This window comes from Bos indicus x Bos taurus, chromosome 3, assembly GCF_003369695.1.
Source record: "Bos indicus x Bos taurus breed Angus x Brahman F1 hybrid chromosome 3, Bos_hybrid_MaternalHap_v2.0, whole genome shotgun sequence".
Taxonomy (NCBI): Eukaryota; Metazoa; Chordata; class Mammalia; order Artiodactyla; family Bovidae; genus Bos; species Bos indicus x Bos taurus.
This window is the reverse complement of record NC_040078.1, coordinates 110,003,992-110,023,645: the sequence shown is the minus strand read 5'-3', so window position 1 is coordinate 110,023,645 and position 19,654 is coordinate 110,003,992. Positions and strand designations below refer to the sequence as shown.

General features: G+C 43.7%; 1 protein-coding gene across 2 annotated transcripts in view; it reads left to right on the top strand.

The window, feature by feature from the left end:
* Window positions 1-15,339, top strand: part of LOC113890145 (protein argonaute-1) — a 36,408-nt gene extending 21,069 nt beyond the window's left edge. For both annotated transcript variants that reach the window (XM_027537848.1, XM_027537849.1), the window contains exons 13-19: window positions 3,479-3,638; window positions 3,820-3,910; window positions 5,011-5,205; window positions 7,741-7,875; window positions 8,493-8,594; window positions 8,922-9,121; window positions 9,361-15,339. In XM_027537848.1, coding sequence (XP_027393649.1) covers window positions 3,479-3,638; window positions 3,820-3,910; window positions 5,011-5,205; window positions 7,741-7,875; window positions 8,493-8,594; window positions 8,922-9,121; window positions 9,361-9,469 — 992 coding nt within the window. In that variant the 3' untranslated portion in view covers window positions 9,470-15,339. The remainder of the gene's footprint in view (window positions 1-3,478; window positions 3,639-3,819; window positions 3,911-5,010; window positions 5,206-7,740; window positions 7,876-8,492; window positions 8,595-8,921; window positions 9,122-9,360) is intronic.
* The last annotated feature ends 4,315 nt before the right edge of the window (window positions 15,340-19,654 follow it).

Genomic DNA, 19,654 nt, shown 5'->3' with positions numbered 1-19,654 from the left:
TAATTTAAATGTATTTATTCCTGGAAGCTTTCTCTTGTCATCCCACCTTTTTGGATTCATCCAGAAATTGCATCAGGTTGCTGATTAATTAATTGTTTTGAGCATGGAGTGGATCTGATTCTGCTCAAAATCTTCCCTCTGTACATACATACCCAAGGTAGAGCCTTCCACTGACATGATACTCAGTACTTATGAAAGTTGGTTGATCTCCAATCCACATCTCTCTTGGGCCTTAAATTGATGTCCCTTGCTTAGAAAATAAGGATGCTTTTTAGGAGAATTGCCTTGAATAATTAGCCATGTTTCTGGTTCCCTCCATAAAGGGAGAATCCAGTATTTTTGGCCTCCCTGTGTAGTGTAGTGTGGCATGCTTGGAGAAGTCAGGTGTTACTCAGAGTTTTCCCTACCCTGGGCTCAGTCATGTTATACCTCTCTCCAGCTTCATACCTTGATCATGACCTTGGGTTTCTTTCACTTACATGTTCTTTGATTATACCACTTAGGTAATGGGGGCATTTGACTAGGAATTAAGCCTGCACATAAGAGGAGCAGTCAGATTCTTTGAAAGATCCTTCACCGTCCTTCCTGAGAGGCCAAGTGATAGTCAAAACAAGGTCCACATGCATTAAATTGCCCCAAAAGTATAGGAGGACAGTGTCACATTTCCAGTTCTAATCTGCTAACATGCCTCATCCTGTCCTTAGTATTTTTAACTCCTTCCTCTCCACTAAACTGATATAATTTTTTAATGTAATTTTTTTTATTGAAGTATAATATACATATAAAGATCTTTTGTGGTCAATTCAGTGAATTCTCATAGTGTCACAGCAGGGGTACCTAGTTCTGATAGTAAAACATTACCACAATCCCAGGCTACTGATTACTACAACTTCCTGTCAGTGATAACCACGATTATTTTGGTTTCTAACACCTTAGATTGGTTTGGACTGTCTTTGAACTTTATGTGAATGGAGTCATATATCATGTACCTTTTTACGTGTCTGTCTTCTTTCACTCAACATTATGTTTGTTAGATTTGTCTGTGTTTGTTTAATTGTAGTTTGTTATAGTTTTTCCATTATATGATTTTAAGACAATTTACATGTATTTATCCATTCTACTGTTAATGGACATAATTGGGTTGTTTCAGGCTTTTACTGTTATAAATAATGCTTCAGTGAACATTCTTGTACATGTCCTTTGAATATAGTGCCCATTTCTATTGGATGTTTAACTAGGAGGGCTTTTAAGTGTACAGATGTATACTTCCATCAGCAGCGAAATGAGGGTTCTAGTTATCTACATCCTTATCAAACTTGGTATTGTCACTTTCATTTTAGCCATTTATATGGATGTTTGTTAATACTGCATTGTGCTTTTTAATTTGATTTCTCTGGTGATTGATGAGGTTGAGTATCTTTTTATATTTTTATTGGCTGTTTCACTGGCCTCTTTTGACAGGTGCCTGCTTAGGTCTTTCTCTTTTTTTATTGGCTTAGATGTTCTTTATAATTCCTTTATTAAATATGATGTGTACTACACATATCTATAGCTTGCCTTTTTACTTTCTTAATGGCTTCTTTTGTTGAACAGAAATTTTAAATTTTAATGTAGTCCTGTTTATCAATATTTTTCCTTTATGGCTAGTACTTTCTGAGTCCTGTTTAAGAAATACTAAGGTCACGAAGATACTAGTCTGTGTTTTCTTTTAAATGTTTTTCTTAACCTTTCACATTTAGAACTAGCTTGTGTTTGCCAGAAATGGCTGTTACTTTCTCTGTCCCTTGGCAGTGGTTCCTCTTTTGGTGCAAAGCCTAGAATCCCAGCCTCTTGCCCACATCTAGAATCAGCAAATGTACCCAGGGCAAAGCAGCTGCAGCAGATGGCTCACCTCTGTGAGATTCTCATCCTCTCTGGAGTGTTAGCTCTTCCAGTTCTTTTGTCTTAGCACCTCTCTACTACCTTCAGAAAGATGATTTATGAATTTTATTTGGTTTTCTTGAATGTTCTCAACAGACACTGGTTTCCTTCTGACCGTATCTCTTGGAGATAGAAATGATCCCTTAGCTTTTTAAACAGTCTCAAATTTCTCCCATTGAAAATATATTGTACTGTTTATTGATCCCATGTTTCCTCCATGGTATTTGATATTACCAAAAACAGTTTTTGCCTCTGTCCATTCATTTTTGCCTTGGTGTCACAAAATTCTGGTCCTCGTTTTACCTCTTAGCAGCATTTGACTTGGTTGAACACTTACTCCTTCTTAAAACACTCTCTTCTTCCCTGGTATTCATGCTGCAACACTGTCTTGATCTTCCTCCTAGATAATCTGGATTTTTGTCCTTTGCAGACTCATCTTCTTCCTGTTCTGCAAGTATTGTGAGCTCCTCAAGAATCGAGTTTAAGCCCTCTCCTTTCACTCCATTCTCTTCCTTGTTGATCTCAAGATCATGTGTTCACTTACTGCTGCTGCTAAGTTGCTTCAGTTGTGTCTGACTCTGTGCGACCCCATAGATGGCAGCCCACCAGGCTCCCCCGTCCCTGGGATTCTCCAAGCAAGAACACTGGAGTGGGTTGCCATTTCCTTCTCCAATGCATGAAAGTGAAAAGTGAAAGGGAAGTCAGTCGCTCAGTTGTGTCTGACTCTAGCGACTCCATGGACTGCAGCCTACCAGGCTCCTCTGTCCATGCGAGTTTCCAGGCAAAAGTACTGGAGTGGGGTGCCATACCTGTACCTAAATATGTCATATTTTACATCTCCATTTTAGACTATTCTTGAACTTCCAATTGCTGTACTCAGTTGCCTGATTGATGTCTTCACTGGGATGACCAAAAAGCACTTCAAACTCAAAATGTTTCAAAAAGAACTTAAGATCTGTCTGTTCTATTACAAAAGTCTAGAAACTCATAAGTTATCCATAAAATTATTTTCCCTTACATAGTCTCTTGAATCTGTTTCTCTCCATCCTGACAACTGCCTTCTTAAACTACCCTCGTTTCTTTCCTAGGTCGTTCTAATCACCACTTTCTTTCTCACATGGCAGTTCCTTTGCTCTCCTTTATAGCTGGATTGACCTTTCAGTTTCTTCAGTTTGTGTTTCTGTCCCCTATCAGAGTGCGTTTTGCCTGCTCTTCCCTTGGCCTGGAATGCTCTCTTCCATATTCTCTCTCCCTTGTAAGTTCTTTTCTACCTTTAAATTCAGTTCAGTGAAGAATCCTTTCCTGGCTAGGTTATTACACTGTATCATATGCTCTCTGTGTCATAGCTCTGTGAAGTTTCCTGTTGTAGCATTTATCATTGTTATGTTTTTTATGATTTTTAAAATTAGTCACTAGATAGTAAGCACTGTAAGAGTAGGGACCCTATGTGTTTCTGGTCACCATTGTGTTCCCTAGCACCTCATATACTTCCTGGAATCAAGTAGACATTCAGTAAATATTTGTTGAATGCACTAATCAGTTCTTTCCCTGCTCATAGCTGAAGTGAAACGTGTTGGAGATACTCTGTTGGGAATGGCTACACAGTGTGTGCAAGTGAAGAACGTGGTCAAGACCTCGCCTCAGACTCTGTCTAACCTTTGCCTGAAGATCAATGTCAAACTTGGTGGCATTAACAACATCCTAGTCCCACACCAGCGGTATGAACTCTATTGCTTACTTGCCCTTGTCAAGCAAGGTAATATACTGGAGATTGATGAAAAGATAGGACACTGTCCAGGCAGAGTGAGCCACAAGGGAGAGGGGGCCAAAGTGGGTGCTAGATGGTGCCAGGAAAAGAAGACCCAACTCCTCACCATTTGTTTTCTCTTCCTTGTTTAGCTCTGCAGTCTTTCAACAACCAGTGATATTCCTGGGAGCAGATGTTACACACCCACCAGCAGGGGATGGGAAAAAACCCTCTATCACAGCAGTGAGTGATACTTTCCAACTTCCTCGTAAGGTTCTCTTCTGAGTCCCCAAGACTACACCTGATTTCCTTCCCTCAACTCTGGTGCTTCACCCTTCACAAGATCTTTTTATTTCAGCTGATCATCCCCATTAACCAGTCCCTTGGTTTTTTAATAAAGCTAACTCTGTATGATACCTTCTTTTCAGAGAGAGCAGTGAGAGAGTAGACTGGGGCCAGAGACTTGGTTATGTCTCCATCACTTTTGTTCCGTGTTTGAATTTCCCTCTTTCTCCCTGTGCCCACTTTTGGGATATGGGAAGGACCATATCTCCTCTCCAAAATCCCTTTTAAGTGAATTACTTAGTTACTGGGATTGCCTTTTTCTCTATCTGTACCCCTGACCCATCTAGTAGATTAGATAGCTCTCTAATCCCTCTCCTGACAGCTCTGCTCCTTGTCTCACAGGGCTTCTCAATTGACTAATGGGACCAGGCCTTCTTTTTCATTTTTTTTTCTTGAACCTTCATGTTTCTCTAGGCAGACTGGGCCTATCTCAGTAAATGTGGGGAAACCCTACACTATGCTTATCTTTATTTTCCTTGTGGCCATCCATCCTAGTCTCTGGCCTTTGTCCTCTTAGAAAATAATGTTGTTCCTACCATCCACAAGAACACTGTTCACTGTAGTTCCTGGGGTAGATTAGCACTTGAAGAAAAGATTAGCTTGTTTTTTGGATGAGGTCACTCTTTGAGCTAATAGTGCTGAACCATCACATGCCCCTCTGTAAGGTGTGGGAAAATCAAACTTAGCAAGTACCTACTGCGGGAGAGGTCCTGTGCATGATGACTTACCTGCGCCACAACAGCACTGCAAGCAGGTGTTACTCTTATCGCCATTTGAGAAGAGGAACAAGAAGATCAGGTGGGTTAAGTAACTTCCATATGTGTGATAGAACAGAGATGGAAACCGGGACTACTGAATCCAAAAAACCTACACATTTGATTTCTTAGGTTGTTTGTTCCCTCCTCCCCGCTCTCAAGAGGTCTTTCCCCAAACCCAGAACTAACCAGTGTTGGGAGGGTGGAGGTTTTAGGAGCTGATCCTGCCTCTTTGATTATCAGGTGGTAGGCAGCATGGATGCCCACCCCAGCCGTTACTGTGCTACTGTGCGGGTACAGCGACCACGGCAGGAGATCATTGAAGACTTATCCTACATGGTACGTGAGCTGCTCATCCAGTTCTACAAGTCCACGCGCTTCAAGCCTACCCGCATCATCTTCTACCGAGATGGGGTTCCTGAAGGCCAGCTTCCCCAGGTAGGGCCCACAATAGGTCAAGAAAACCTTCACATTGAGGCCATAGGGCCTGATGGTAGCAGAGAGAACTGCTCCCTTTCTTAAGCTGTTGGCACTGGGAGGTGCTTCTACTTACGGAGGTTTGCTAAACGGAACAGGCTTGGAAGCAGAGATCCCAACTGAGAGATGGTGTGTACAGTCATTGATAGACCTTTCTTCTTGTAATAAAAGACTCTCAGTGCCTGTTTACTAGTTAGTTCATGTTGAAGACTGATTCTTTAGACCAGTGGTTCTCCAGCTTTGGGCTTCCCTGGTGGCTCAGCTAGTAAAGAATCCACCTGCAATGCGGGAGATCTGGGTTTGATCCCTGGGTTGGGAAGATCCCCTGAAGAAGGGAATGGCTACCCACTCCAGTATTCTGGCTTGGAGAATTCCATGGACTGTATAGTCCGTGGTGTTGCAAAGAGTTGGACACGACTGAGCGACTTTCACTTCACTGTCCAGCTTTAGCATCCATCAGAATCGGGCTTATTAAAGCAGTTTGCAGAGCTCCACTCTTAAAATTTCTGCTTCAGTGATTCTAGGATGTGGTATTAAAATTTGTACCTCTGATAGGTTCTTAGTGATCCTGCTGATCTGGTGGCCACACTGCTATTGACCTTTACAGTGTTCTTACCATTCTGTTTCCCTGCTAAGCCTTCAGAGTTTATTGTTTAGACTACTATATTGAACTGATCTCCTTTTCTACCATTTAATAAAAAGTAATATAACTACCATTTACTGGGTATCTTATGTGCCATTAACTCTGCTAACCACTTTGTATATGCTCTATTCAGTGCTTACAAGAATCCTATGAAGTAATTATTATTCCACCTGATACATGATGAAACTGAGGCTTGAAAATGTTAAATGATTTCTTCAGTGTCATCCAAGCTAATAAGCAGTGGAGCTAGGATTCAGACAAGTTGGTCAGATTCCAAAGTTCATGCTCTTAACTATTATGCTCAGTTTCCTCCAAGTCATACAATGTTTCCTAAAGTACCAGATAAATTTATAACATGTATCTGTTCAGAGATGTCCTGTGGCTTCAGGTAGCCTAGGGTTAAAATTCAAACTGCTTATGCAAAGCAGTCAGCAGTCATCAAGCCCCTATTAGGGTTTTTATCATTGGAGAAGGAAATGGCAACCCACTCCAGTATTCTTGCCTGGAGAATCCGGGGGATGGAGGAGCCTGGTGGGCTGCTGTCTGTGGGGTCGCACAGAGTCGGACACGACTGAAGTGACTTAGCAGCAGCAGCAGCAGCAGCAGGATTTTTATGCTTCCACTCAATTATTTGTTTTAGTCTTCAGGACAGTTTTGTGAGGATGATCTTATTAGTAACTTTAGTAAATGTGGAGAAAATGAGACTTAAAGGGGTTAAGTAACTTGCTCAAAGTAATAAAATTAGATAAAGCTTGGGGTTTAAACTTAGTTCTAATTGATTCTAAATTCTATTTACTTCTACCATATAGTTTTTACTCCCTGTATCTGACATCCAAGGCAACAAGGCAGCTACTGCCTGTGGTTTTTCACCTGTGGCTTCTTTAGCTAGTCTGTTTTCTTATGATACTGCTTTTTTTATAGAACTGAATTTATCTACTCCCTCTACAGCCATTCCTGAACTCTGTGTCTATTCTTTCATGGTGGTCCCAACCCTGTCTGCTCCCATGGGGAACGCCCATTTTCCTCCTGATCCTAAAATTGTCCTTGCTCTGGACATTGTGATTTTTCTGTGAACCTTTATTCTGTGTCTTGATGTTAGGTCTCACTATGCATAGGAACCAGGTGAGTGCTCTCTGTGGATATTAAGCCTCCCAGCTAGGTTTTATAGGAACATAGCAGGTGAACTGTCTACAGGCATACCTCGTCTTATTGCACTTTGCTTTATTGTGCTTCACGGATACTGTCTTTTTTACAAATTGAAGGTTTGTGGCAACCCTGCGGCCAGCAAGTCTGTCAGCACCATTTTTCCAAGAGCATTTGCTTACTTCATGTCTCTGTGTTACATTTTGGTAATTCTTGCAATATTTCAGACTTTTCATTATTATATTTATTATGGTGATCTGTGGTCAGTGATCTTTGATGTTACTGCTATGACTCAGTGAAGGCTCAGGTGATGGTTAGTATTTTTTAGCCATAAAGTATTTTTAAAATTTAGATATGTACATTGTTTCTTTTTTTTTTTCGTAAGATATAATGCTACTGCCCACTTAATACACTACAGTGTAGTATAAACATAACTTTTGTATGCATTGGGAAACCAGAAAATTCGTGTGACTTACTTTATTGTAGTGGTCTGGAATTGAACCTGCAATATTTCTGAGGTATGCCTCTGTAAGGCTGATTTTTGGTAGGAAGGGCTTATCCTCGCTAATGGTTGGGTGTCAGCTATAAATATTATAAAGGGAGGCTGAACAAAAAGCCTTATAACAAGTGGCAAACCCTTAGTTCAGAAAGATGAATGAACTCAAGAGGAGCTGTATGTCTCTTTGTCTCCCTCCTCACCCTGTGCCTAGATCCTCCACTATGAGCTGCTGGCCATTCGTGATGCCTGCATCAAACTGGAAAAGGACTACCAGCCCGGAATCACTTATATTGTGGTGCAGAAACGCCATCACACCCGCCTTTTTTGTGCTGACAAGAATGAGCGAGTGAGTGAGGGATTGAGGAAGTCACTGTTCCCTCGTCATGTCTCCCTTCTCTGAGTATGAAAGGAGCTGTGGAAATGAAATCTGGGGCTTAGTCCTTGGCCTGTCCATCGCCCCTGGCACTTTTCTTCCCCCTGACTCTTGTGGTCCTTCCTCTGCTGCTTCCTTTCCTTTGTTTCCCCCTCTCCCCACCTTCCCTTCCTCCCTTATACTTGATCTCCCTCCTCCTAGCTCCCTGGCCTATAGACCCCATATATAGACCAGCTCCCAGAGATGGGAAAGGGAACTTGAATTTATTGAACTTCTATGTGCCAGACACTGTGCAAGGCGTCTTCCTCACAGCACCCCTGTGAGGTAGGTACAGTTATTATCTCCAGTTTAACCTCAGAAAGGTTAAATAACTTGCTAAGATCCCACAGCTAATAAATGGTGAAAGCAGCACTTAAACACAGGTTTGTGTAACTTTAGAAGCCTGTTATTTCAGCGCCCAGCACTCTCTCTGGGAACAGCAACTTCTACCTTACTTTTGGGATTCTGATGGAGTCAGGGTAGAATTGAGTCGAGGCCCTAGTTAGGGCCAGGCAGGTCTTGGGATCTTGGTTGTCTTTGTTTCTATACAGATTGGGAAGAGTGGTAACATCCCAGCTGGGACCACTGTGGACACCAACATCACCCACCCATTTGAGTTTGACTTCTATCTGTGCAGCCACGCAGGCATCCAGGTAGCTGGGCTATGTCCTGGGGTATCCAGTGGGTCAAAGATAGTTGATCATTCCCATTGCCTCTAGAATATATCATTCATCACTGAGTGGCATTCAAATCAGGATTGTTCTCTTAATAAGCCCTTTGTGCACTTGAACTTAAGTGTACTTTCAACATCTTAGTCAGGTTGCCCATACAATGGGTGCTTTATGACAAAGGTGGCTTTGTGTCTGCCTTTTCATGGGTGGGCCTTCCAACCCAGCCATACTCATAATGGTAATCCTGTTCCTTACTGTCAGCCATCCCGTCTGCTCAGCCTGGGGCCCCTCACCTTCCTATCTTCCCAGGGCACCAGCCGACCATCCCATTACTATGTCCTTTGGGATGACAACCGTTTCACAGCGGATGAGCTCCAGATCTTGACGTACCAGCTGTGCCACACTTACGTACGATGCACACGCTCCGTCTCAATTCCAGCACCTGCCTACTATGCCCGCTTGGTGGCTTTCCGGGCACGATACCACCTAGTGGACAAAGAGCATGACAGGTGAGGCCTGGAATCAGGCTGGCTTCCTTTTTGCTTCAGCCTCTGGTACCAGACCCTCTCAACTTTCCTTGGGTAGAAGGAAACAAGGATTGTCCAATTTGGTGTCCTGGGGCTTGTCAGCCCAAATCTGGGTTGGGGTTTTCTCTTAATTGGTATGGGAATTGGCACCCTAGGGGTGGGGGAAGGGTTAGTGGCAGCTCAGCTCACCAGGAAGGACTTCTTTCATTTTTCCTTTTCAGTGGAGAGGGGAGCCACATATCGGGGCAGAGCAATGGGCGGGACCCCCAGGCCCTGGCCAAAGCCGTGCAGGTTCACCAGGATACTCTGCGCACCATGTACTTCGCTTGAAGGCAGAACGCTGTTACCTCACTGGATAGAAGAAAGCTTTCCAAGCCCCAAGAGCTGTGCCGCCCAAATCCAGAGGAAGCAGGGAGGAGGGAGGTGGGGTAGGGAGGAATGCAGAAGGCCCTGTTTCCTTCTGCAGAGGGGGCAAAAGCGGGGGGAACAGGGCCAGTAAGCCAGACCACCAGCCAGAAATCTCTGATATTCACCTCATGCCCTCAACCCCTCACCCCATCTTGTCACATCTGGCCCTGAACCCACTGGACCAAGACAGGCAGCAGCGGTGCCCACCATACACACAGGTGTCTCATGTGACTCACAGTGCTAAAGACTCACGCCTGACAGCTTGGTAAGGTCGGCTCTGCAGCCCTGCGGACAAAAGCTGGTAGGTTTGGGTTTGATACTTTAGATGGAAAAGTGAGGGGCTTGAGAAAGTGGGTGGGAGGAGGGAAGGATTTTTTAGGAGCCTTAATCAGAAAAGGTCTAGATTTGTTTAAGAAGAAAAACGAAATCAGATGCAGATCAATATTTTAGGATACTAGATGTTTTAATGGGTTGAGAATCCAGCCTGTAGGAAGATTTTTAATGCTAATGATTTTGGTTGCCCCCTCCCCCAGCTGCCACTCCCCTTTCCCTTATTCCTCTTTCTCCACCTTTTCTACCCCACCTTACACCTGACAGACATCCAGCCCCTAGTAAGACTTAAGGCACTATGGCACTTAGCTCTGAAGTGACACGACCCTGTCTTCCTTCCGCCTGCTGGTGGGTAACCAGTGCCTTCCCTGTAATGGTAATGCTGCAGAACTGCAACCTTTTGTACCTTTTGGGGGGTGGGGGCGGGGTGGGGGTGGGAGAGGAGGTAGGTTGGGATGAAATACCCTGTACCCAACAGGCCTCCAGCCAGAGCGCCAGCTATTTTGCATTAGAAGGAATTGACTTCCATATTCATTGAGCTTTTAAAAAGATCACGACCTCAAGATGGTTAAAATCCATTGACATTTGCACTTTCAGACATGACAAGTCTAGGAGCTGCTGAGATGACTGGCCCCTGGCCTTTCCACTTATGTCTCCTTTCTTCTTGTCCCCGCTTTCTTCCCACCTGCCTGGGTCTGGAGTTAACTTTCATAGCATTTCCCACTCTTGGCTTCTTTTCCCTGATGGTCAAGCCTCTTTATGTTTCAATATTTTTTAACTGGGGTGACTTACAACAGATGATCTTTAGGTCTAAAATAAGGGGGAAAAAAAGCAAAAACTAAACATTATTTTTATACTATAACCTGAGTCCATTGCCAAAATCTGGAACTAAATCCCTCCCATGCCCAGTGAGTTTACATCCCAGAAACATTGAGCCATCAAAGGAACTATGTACCTGACTTCTTTGGCCTGCTTTGGCTTGGCTCTGTAGGGTGTGGTTATCTCCACACGTGGGGCTCAGGCTCCACCCTTTGTGCAAATAATACCTTTCTCTTGCTGCAGGCACCTCTGCTGCACTGCCCTGCACTCTTCCTGCAAGTGCATCTCCTCCTCTGGACTATCCTCTGATGCTTGGCTTATCCCAGATTTCAGCGTGTCCTGTGGATAGGCTGGGGGATTTTGCTGCTCCCTATTGCTTCTGTTTACACAAATGACTTTTTCCTGATTTCCCACTAGGGCATGTGAGTGGATGGCATGGGCTTTTTTTTTCTCGTTTTTTCCTGTCTTCCTGGGTAGAGATGGGATTTGGCTGTCTTGCAGAACTGGAAAAGTAGGGGGTTCTAGCTTGGGGCCTGTTGGCCTTGAAGCAAGGCTTCCTCTTTCCTCGACTGTTCCTTTTTTCCTGTCCCACTGCTTGGGATGAGGAGTTGCAGCTTCAGTGTGGAAATTCCTCTTTTTGAGGAGCCCGGGCTTGGGTTTACCCCAATCTGGTGATGAAGCCATGACTCTTCAGACCTAGCTCAGGCTCAAGGCCAGCCAGCAGAAGGCTGGTCTGAATATGGGCCTATGCAGTAGAGCTACCATTTCCCCTCCCCAGCAGCGCTTGTACAGACCCAGATTTGCTATGCAAAACAGTCTATCCCAGGTTCTGTTCTGGTTGGCTACTTTGTTCAGCAACTTCACAAAACGTAGCACAAACATTATGGAGAAGGCATCAGGACTGTTGAGTAACTCTTTCTTTACTTCTTTCCTACTGGCAACAGTATGGGGTGCCCTGTGGGCACAGCCCAGCTGAAAACAGAATGGAGGGCTCTGGGAGGAGGCAGCTCACTGGAGAGCCTACATTCCTTACACAAGTGCCTAAGAGTGATGCCAACACTCCCATCTGCCCTGTCCATCGCCTTCATATATTGTCTACTTCGTGTTTAGTCACCCTTTAGGGAGAGGAGCTCTCTTGGGACAGTGGGCTCTGAGGGTTCTCTTCTCGGGTGCGTTTTGGGGCTGGGATCAGGGCAGTATTCCTGGAAGGTCCAGTCATTCACCAGCATTTGCAAATGTCCATTGAGAGCTGGTGGTAGCCACCTACTCTCAGCAACAAGTTTGTGTTCTCTCCTTTTTCTCTCTTTGCCTCACTCTCTCCAGTTGGGTCTTGAGCTGAGGCTTGGCATTTTTTAGCCCTTAGGCATTTACATGCCATTTAATAAATAAAAGAAACAGCTTGGGCAATGGCAAGAACATGACATCTTGCTGTGATTTTCTTTTTTTCTTTCTTTTTATCTTTGAGACTTGAAAAACACCCTTAACCTTGAGGATTCTTCTTCTTCGAAAGGTGGTGCATGCAGATTGAGAAGTGGTGTTGGCAACAAGCTTGGCTTTCTTTGATTTGGTTAAAGTGGTGCTTCTTACTTAGGCTCAGAGGAAGTGCTGGGGAGACCCCAGCCTCATCCTCTTAGACAAGTCTCCTGGTCCCTTTGTTCTACTCTTTTGCCTTCCTTTTCCTACTCTCTCTTTCCCTGGCCTCGTTTTATTTTTTTCTGTTCATTCAGCTTGCTTGCTGGCCTGCCTATCTGCCTATGTGATGATGAATTCTCTGCATGGCTACAATGATCCCACTGTTAGCTGGCAAGGTCAGGCTTAGCTCTTTGGCTGCAGAAGACCAAGAATCTGCTTCCCAAGCCTAGTGATGTCCTTCCTGGGTTGGACCGCCCTCAAACTTATGTGAAGGTGTAGCAGAAGGCCTGCCCATCTGGCATGAAATCAGGAAGGCTTCTGGCAACTTCCACATCTGTCCACTCTTTGGAGTCGGCTTCTCTTGTTGCTTTTTCTAGATCTGGTTTCATTTCTCTCTACCTGGGGCTTCCCTTTTCTGAGGATGTCCTAGCATTGACCTTTTTGGCTATCCAGGGTTGAAGGGTTAGGGGATAGACATGGGGGAAGGAGGGATGGGAAGAGAATGGAGAGAATTTGGCTAAAACATGGGAAAGGAGAGAGCCCTGCTCACTGATCACTTTTCCAGTCCAGCCTGACTCATTGGGGCCGAGGTGCTACGGCTGGCCTCTGGGGATAAGCATGAGGCTGTTGTTGCTGGGAACTTAGGATTAAATTAATGTTGAAAAAGAAGGTAACTAAAAGTGTGAAACCTCCCTAAAAAGCTCCTGGTTCCCGTCTACTCAGTATCTCCTCTATAGCCTCCTCTTTGGCTAAGCAATGATGTTTTTTGGATAGTTTTCTTTTTCTTGTCCAGAATTCTGTAAATGAGGCCAGCAAGATGGGCAGCCAAGGGGACGCAGTGATTTCTCAGCTGACCCATAGGATATCTGCAAGGCTAGTGGGACAGTGTTTTAGACTTGGCATTATGTGTAACAAAGAAAGGTGAATGGTCCTTCCCCTTCAGGGTAGAAAGTCATTTCAAACTGACTAAGATGCAGTTTTGGAAACTACATCAGGGGGAAGTTATTTTTATTTATATTTGCTGGGCCACGGCCAATCCTGGATGGTAGCTGGGATGCCTTCCTTCTTAAAGTCTGATCATGGCAGGGTTATGCAGGGCACTCTTTCCTCTTTGGCCTTCTAAGCTGATCAGGGAGAAGGGATTCTCTGGTTTTCTCTTCTCTCCCATTTATTAGGACTTGCCTTCTCCCTGGGCAGGGAGAGAGGCTAGGTTGGTGCTCTCCCCTTACTCTACTCCTACTGACTTAGAACCTCTGGCTGCTGTTCGGGAGCCCAAGAAAGGTGGTGGAGGCAATGGGCTCAAAACAACAACAACAAAACCAGAAAAAGGTGAGGAAAGGCAGATTTCCTTCTTTAACAAGGAAAATAGGAAACCCTCCAAGGATTGTGCAAATAAAGACAATGTGTCAAATGCACTGACTCCCCTGGTGTAGTAGCAATAAGGAAAAATGAAATGACTTTCCTGTGCACATAGTCCAACCTGATTGGTGTGTGATGTTGCACTTAGCAGCCATCTGGTGGGCATGTGTGACTACTCTGGGTTTCACTTTAGTTTCTAAACTTTTTATCCCTCTCAAGTCCAGCATGGATGGGGAAATGTCCCTGGAGCCCCACAGCTGTGTACTTGTTTGCATTTGTTTCCCTATGAGACTTGTGTTTGTGTCCTGCTTTGAGCTGTACCTTGTCCAGTCCATTGTAAAATTATCCCAGCAGCTGTAATGTACAGTTTCTTCTGAAGCAAGCAACAGCAGCAGCACAATTCTGTGTTTTATAAAGACAACAGTGGCTTCTATTTCTAAAGTGCGGTCTCTCTCTCTCTTTTTTTTTCTTAGCAAAGCAAACCATTGGAATTAATTATATTCTGGTAGATTTTACATTAGAATAATAGATTGTGAGAAGAGCAGAATCATCACTTTCTAAAGGAGTAAAGTGGGTAAAACAAATTCCAGAGTGTTGAAACTGCCGATCATATGTAGTCATTTCACAGGGTTTCCATTTATTCTTCATTCACCAAACATATAAAGCACTGTGTCTAGCAGTTTTGTTGGGGAGTAAGCAGGCATAATTCAAAAATGAGGAAAACAGTGTTTGTCTCCTTAAGGAGCTTAAAAAGTTTGGTTGGGGATATGAGTAGCGAAATGGTTCTTTGGTACTATTTAGAGAGATTATAAGGATTGGGAAGAAGGCTATAATGCTGCAGCAATGAAGATAGAAAGGAAAGAGCAAATAGAAGAGATACTCAGGAGGTAAAATTAATAGAACTCAATGGATGGTGGAATGAGAAGAACCAAGTAGAGGCTACCATCCACTTGGCTTGAGCAAGTGAGTATGTTGGGACATCCTTCCTCTAAGCCAAGATTGGGGGAAGGGAGACCGTAGAAGGAAGGTGGTGAATTTTGTGAAGAAAGACCATTAGGCTTTTATAGACTGAGTTTTGAGGTTCCCAGGTTTCCAGTAAACATTTATATTTTGGTGCTCAGGGAAGACTCCAAAACTGCAGTTATAGATATGAGATTCATAATCATAGAGATGGTAGTTAAAGCCATAGGAATGAACAGGATGGCTTAGGAAAGAGTAGGGCAAGAGAAACCTAGTGTACAACTCTAGGAAACGAGATCAGGAAATGGAACCTAAGATGACTGTCACATCACTCATAGATAGCTTATATGGTTTTGATTGATTTAATGGGGTGGGAGAATAGTGAGGAGAGTGGAATAGGATTCAACAGCGACATGATTAACAACAGGAAAACTACTGTGGTGAAGGGAGGGTATTATTTTCTACTTATTTTACCATCCTTCACTCCATCTTCTCTGGGATCTTGTAACTATATGGTCATTCTCCGATTTTTCTTGAAAATGAGCATTGGAAAACCTAACTTAAATCAGGCTAAGACTGAGACTTCCAAGTCGTTCACAGTCACCACCACCACTACATCCACCTCCAGCTTCCTCCTATCCTCAGGAGATACTTGTGAAACAATAAAATAAACAAACCTAATTTTGTTCCTATCCAGTGTCCTAGATCGTATTCCAGTGCACTTGGTAGCACTTAGCAGCTTGCTCTATTTTCTCCTATGACTTGTTTTTCCCAGAGCCTGCGAACTCCTAGCCGCAGAAACTACCACTCATTTTTCTCTCAGGGCCATCCATAGTGTATATCAGGAGGGGTCAGTATTTATGACTAGGATTGAAATGAGCTAGAAATCTGTGGTTCTTGAGTACGGAGGGGAAACTCAAGAAGTGCTACTGAGTCTGCAGGATGGACTCAGCATTCCTGAATCTTCAGGTAAGCAGAAACTTTGAACCAGATCATCATCACCTTTTCTCACTCACTCCAGCCTTGAGGGTCTAAGATTTTGTGCCTTAAGTTCTTGGTGCACTTATCAAGCATGTAAGTTCAGCATACCTCCCTGGTACTCCTAGAGCATTGGTTATTTCTGTGTACTGGGAGAAGATGGCACAGGGAAGGATTCTGGCACAGTGCCCAGTGAGAAATTTCAGTGGCAGCTAGAATGTACAAAAGCGGGCCTCGCATTCCTCTGGAGGCCAAGTGTTGTGGACGTCAAATTGCAGTGCTAACCTGTGGCTACCCCTGCCAGATTCTCTTGGAAGCAAGCCAGCCAAAACCATGCTTCTCTGCAGCATGGAGTAGTGAGGTTGGTTGGAGTTGAAGAGCAAATTGGAACATGTAGGAAATTTTTCCCAGTTGAAACAAGACTTAAACTTAAGACCATTAATGAAGTAGAAAGTGTTTAGCAGAGCAAGTGGGAAGATGATCATTATACCACATTTTCACCATAAATTTCATTGCCATAAACGATTGATGTTAAAAAAAATTTCAGGATTTGGCTGATGGTTGCTACTCAGGTGTTGCTAGCACCGTGGATATCCCTTTTCAGGAGTGGTTGAGCAGCCTTTCCTCTGTCCTTTCAGTTGGCAGAATATACTGTAGCACTTTTTTGTCACTACAGTCAAGTGCCTTTAAGATAGAATGAGGTGGTATATTCGTTGGGTATCACTTGGCTTAACAGACCCCAGAATCATGGAGTAGGTTTGGCAGCTAAAGGAAAGGGTTTTATAGTGCAAAAAGAAGAATATTTTCAAGTTCTGAGTCTGGGGCATCCTCAGACTACTGGCTCTACTGCTTGAATGTGAAGTAGCTTTGAATTGGAAAATCAGCTCTGTTTTCAATCCTAGCTTTCAAGGTATTTATTCCTTTGGCTATAAGCTGAGGAAACCTCGCAGGCTCAGAAGGTGCACAGAGCATGGCAGAAGCACTCTTAAAGCAGCAGTGTCAAGAAGCTGGAAAAGTGGACTTGCTGAGGATGAGGTGCATTTCGAAGCTCTCCATTTAAGTACCATAACTACCTTCCCAGGATACCAGATCAAGACTTTTAGGCTACCGTGGCTTTCCCTGCAGGAACCCACTGTCCTCTTACTCTGGACCGAATCAGCTTCACCACTCTCCTCTTGGCAGTGTCTTTTGGGGACAAAAGAAATTTTGAGGAACCTTTCTAGGAACCTTCCTCACCTTCTATAGGCAAGGAACTTTCCTTATAAAAAAGGCAGGTTTGGGGGTTGTTGAATGGAGGTGAATTGGAAAAGGAATAGGAAGTGGGTACTTTGAAGTACTTGGTCAGGTGTTTTGTACAGTATCCTTTATAATTTGGTTGCATCTTCCGCAGCATTCAATGAAGTAATTTATCTGTTACCTTCAACTGCACGTAACAAAACCTGATTGGTTTAAATAAGGAAACTACCACATGACAAGAAATGCTGATTTATGTGGCTCTAAGGTTGGATAATTCAAGGGCTCAGTAATAATACCAACATAACAGATTCTTGCTCTCCTATCCTTTATGTTATCTTACCCTCATGCTTGTTCACCTCAGAATCCCAAGACTACTTGTATAACTCCAGGAAGGAAATGCTGACAGAACAAAGTCTAGCAGAAGAGGGACTAATTCTTCCCAGTGTTTCATTTTAAAGAAAGGAAATCCCTGGAAGCCCCAACAGATCTGGCTTAATGTCTCATTTGCTAGAAATGGGTCATCTTGCCATTATTCTGTCATTGGCAAAGCAAATGAGATCATCCATCATGAGTGGCTTAGATTAATTACAAGTTATCTTATGAATCATGTGAATTAAAAAGACAAGTTATGTTTGCTAGGCAAGAAGGGATAAGGACTGTTGGTTAGGCATCCAGCAGTGTGTTGTGTGTAGGTGATCTGTTTTTACAGAAGAGGAATGTGATGTTCAGAGAGGGTGACTGGCAAAAGCCTTCAGTGTCAGTTCTGACTGTCCCTAAAGCCAGTATGTTTTATATTGTGTTCTGCTGCAATACAGAGTAACTTACTTTGTGCTGTGTAAAAACTGCTTGTCTAGAAGAGATTCCAAGTGTCAAGCCCATCCAAGAGGAAAGGATGCTATCCAGTTCTTTCCTCATTCAGTGATTTTTTTTTTCCCTAACAACTTTCAGAGGGCACTGATTTCTTTGCCCCCAAGATTTCTGTACTATTTTATAGTTCTTCCTCTGAGAGCAGGCAGTACCACAAGGGATGAGGGCAGAGTTACCATTCTTGAAGCTCACTTATTTATCTCTTTGTCCACCTGCCCAACAAATATTTATGGGAGGCTGCTAGGTACCAGGCACTGGCACTGTGCTAGGCACTGGAGCTATAATTAGGATACACAAAAACCTGCACTATGCCCTTAAGAGGCTCATTTGGGAATAAGGTTATCCAGAACTAGGAAATGCATGTGGTTGGGAGAGCCTCATACAACTTGGCTTTTGGCAGAATCATTCAAACTTTTTTGCCTTCCTACATCCTGATATTACAGTTCACGAGCCTTTCCTATGAACTCACATGTGAGGTCCCTAGATAACAGTAGATGGGAAAGCATTATTGACATTTATTACATTGGACTGAATTAGAAGGTCCAGATCCTGTTACATCCATGTCAACAAAGAATACAGTGGCCCACCTCCAGCATTCATCACCATGTTTATTCCAGGAGACACCCAAGAAACCTGCAGTCATTGAGGGAGCCAGTTGTAGGGATTTGAGGGTGTGAAAGGCTGTTGCAAAAGTTGGTATTCATCCCTGTTAAATGTTGCTAAGGACTTGGATTGTGTATAGTTTAGGATCGAAAATAACTTTTAGGATACAGTGTTTCATCTAGTGACATCTGATACTGTAAAATTGAGGGAATTTTCAGAAAAAGGGCTAAGGATGAGAAGGAAGAAGTGAGGCAGAATTGGAGTCAGATGTGGGCTTGAATCCTATCCATTTACTGTTTGCTGTATAGTAGATGCATCTAATTAGTGCTTTGAAATAACTAATAAATACCTTCACTAACATTTAGGGAGGATTTTCTCAGTGCTTTATGCCCATTCCCTAACTTCACAACTGAGGACGCTGAAGCCCAGAGGCTCAAGTGACTGATCTGAAGCCCCATAGTGATTGGAAAAGTACTAAAGATACGATCAAAGTGAAAGTTGCTCAGTCCTGTCGGACTCTGCGACCCCATAGCCTATCCAGTCCGTGGAATTCTCCAGGCCAGACTACTGGAATGGGTAGCCTTTCCCTTCTCCAGGATATTTTTTTCCTTTTTCTCTTTGTCCCAGGGTTTTAAAAAAAAGTATTTTCATTATTAACATTCTAAACGTTGCTGATACTAGGGACAGGGAAAAATCATTAATCATTTCTCAGCCTGAATGAAATAGTTATCGTTTCTGTAAGGCAACAAACACTAATAGGCTACGCAATAGCAAACAAAACTTGCAGACTGGGAGAGGGTTTGTTAAGGAAATACTGTAATAGTATACAGGAATGCCTCACCATAGGTCCAGGAAAGGCATCAGCGATTGGCGGGCACAGGGTGAGCCCTGTGGGGTGAGCGTGAGACAGGAGAGGGCTCCTGGTCAAGAAAATCCAAGTGTAATAGAGAACCGTTTTGCCCAGTGCCGGGTAAGCAGACCACTGTAGCTGTAGCATAACGATGAGGAAGAGTCTCGCTTAAAGGGAAAGGCAAGGACCTCCCTTTACGCCTCTAGGTTGGCCCCGGAATGGAGTTTGGACCTTAAGAGTGACCAGGCGTTATTAAAGAGTTTTTAACATGGAAATTATTCGATCTGACGTTTTTGTCAAGTCATCTTTTCCCAAGTTAGATTGTACGAGAAATATTCTCCCCAGAAATTGTCAAAACAACTCTACAAATTTGAAGTGATAAACCGTGATGGTCACTCGACTGCCTGCAGGGGAGGAGGCACGTGGGGTGGTCTCAACTGGGCGTGGTGGGAGGGCCTCAAGAAGAAAGGCGG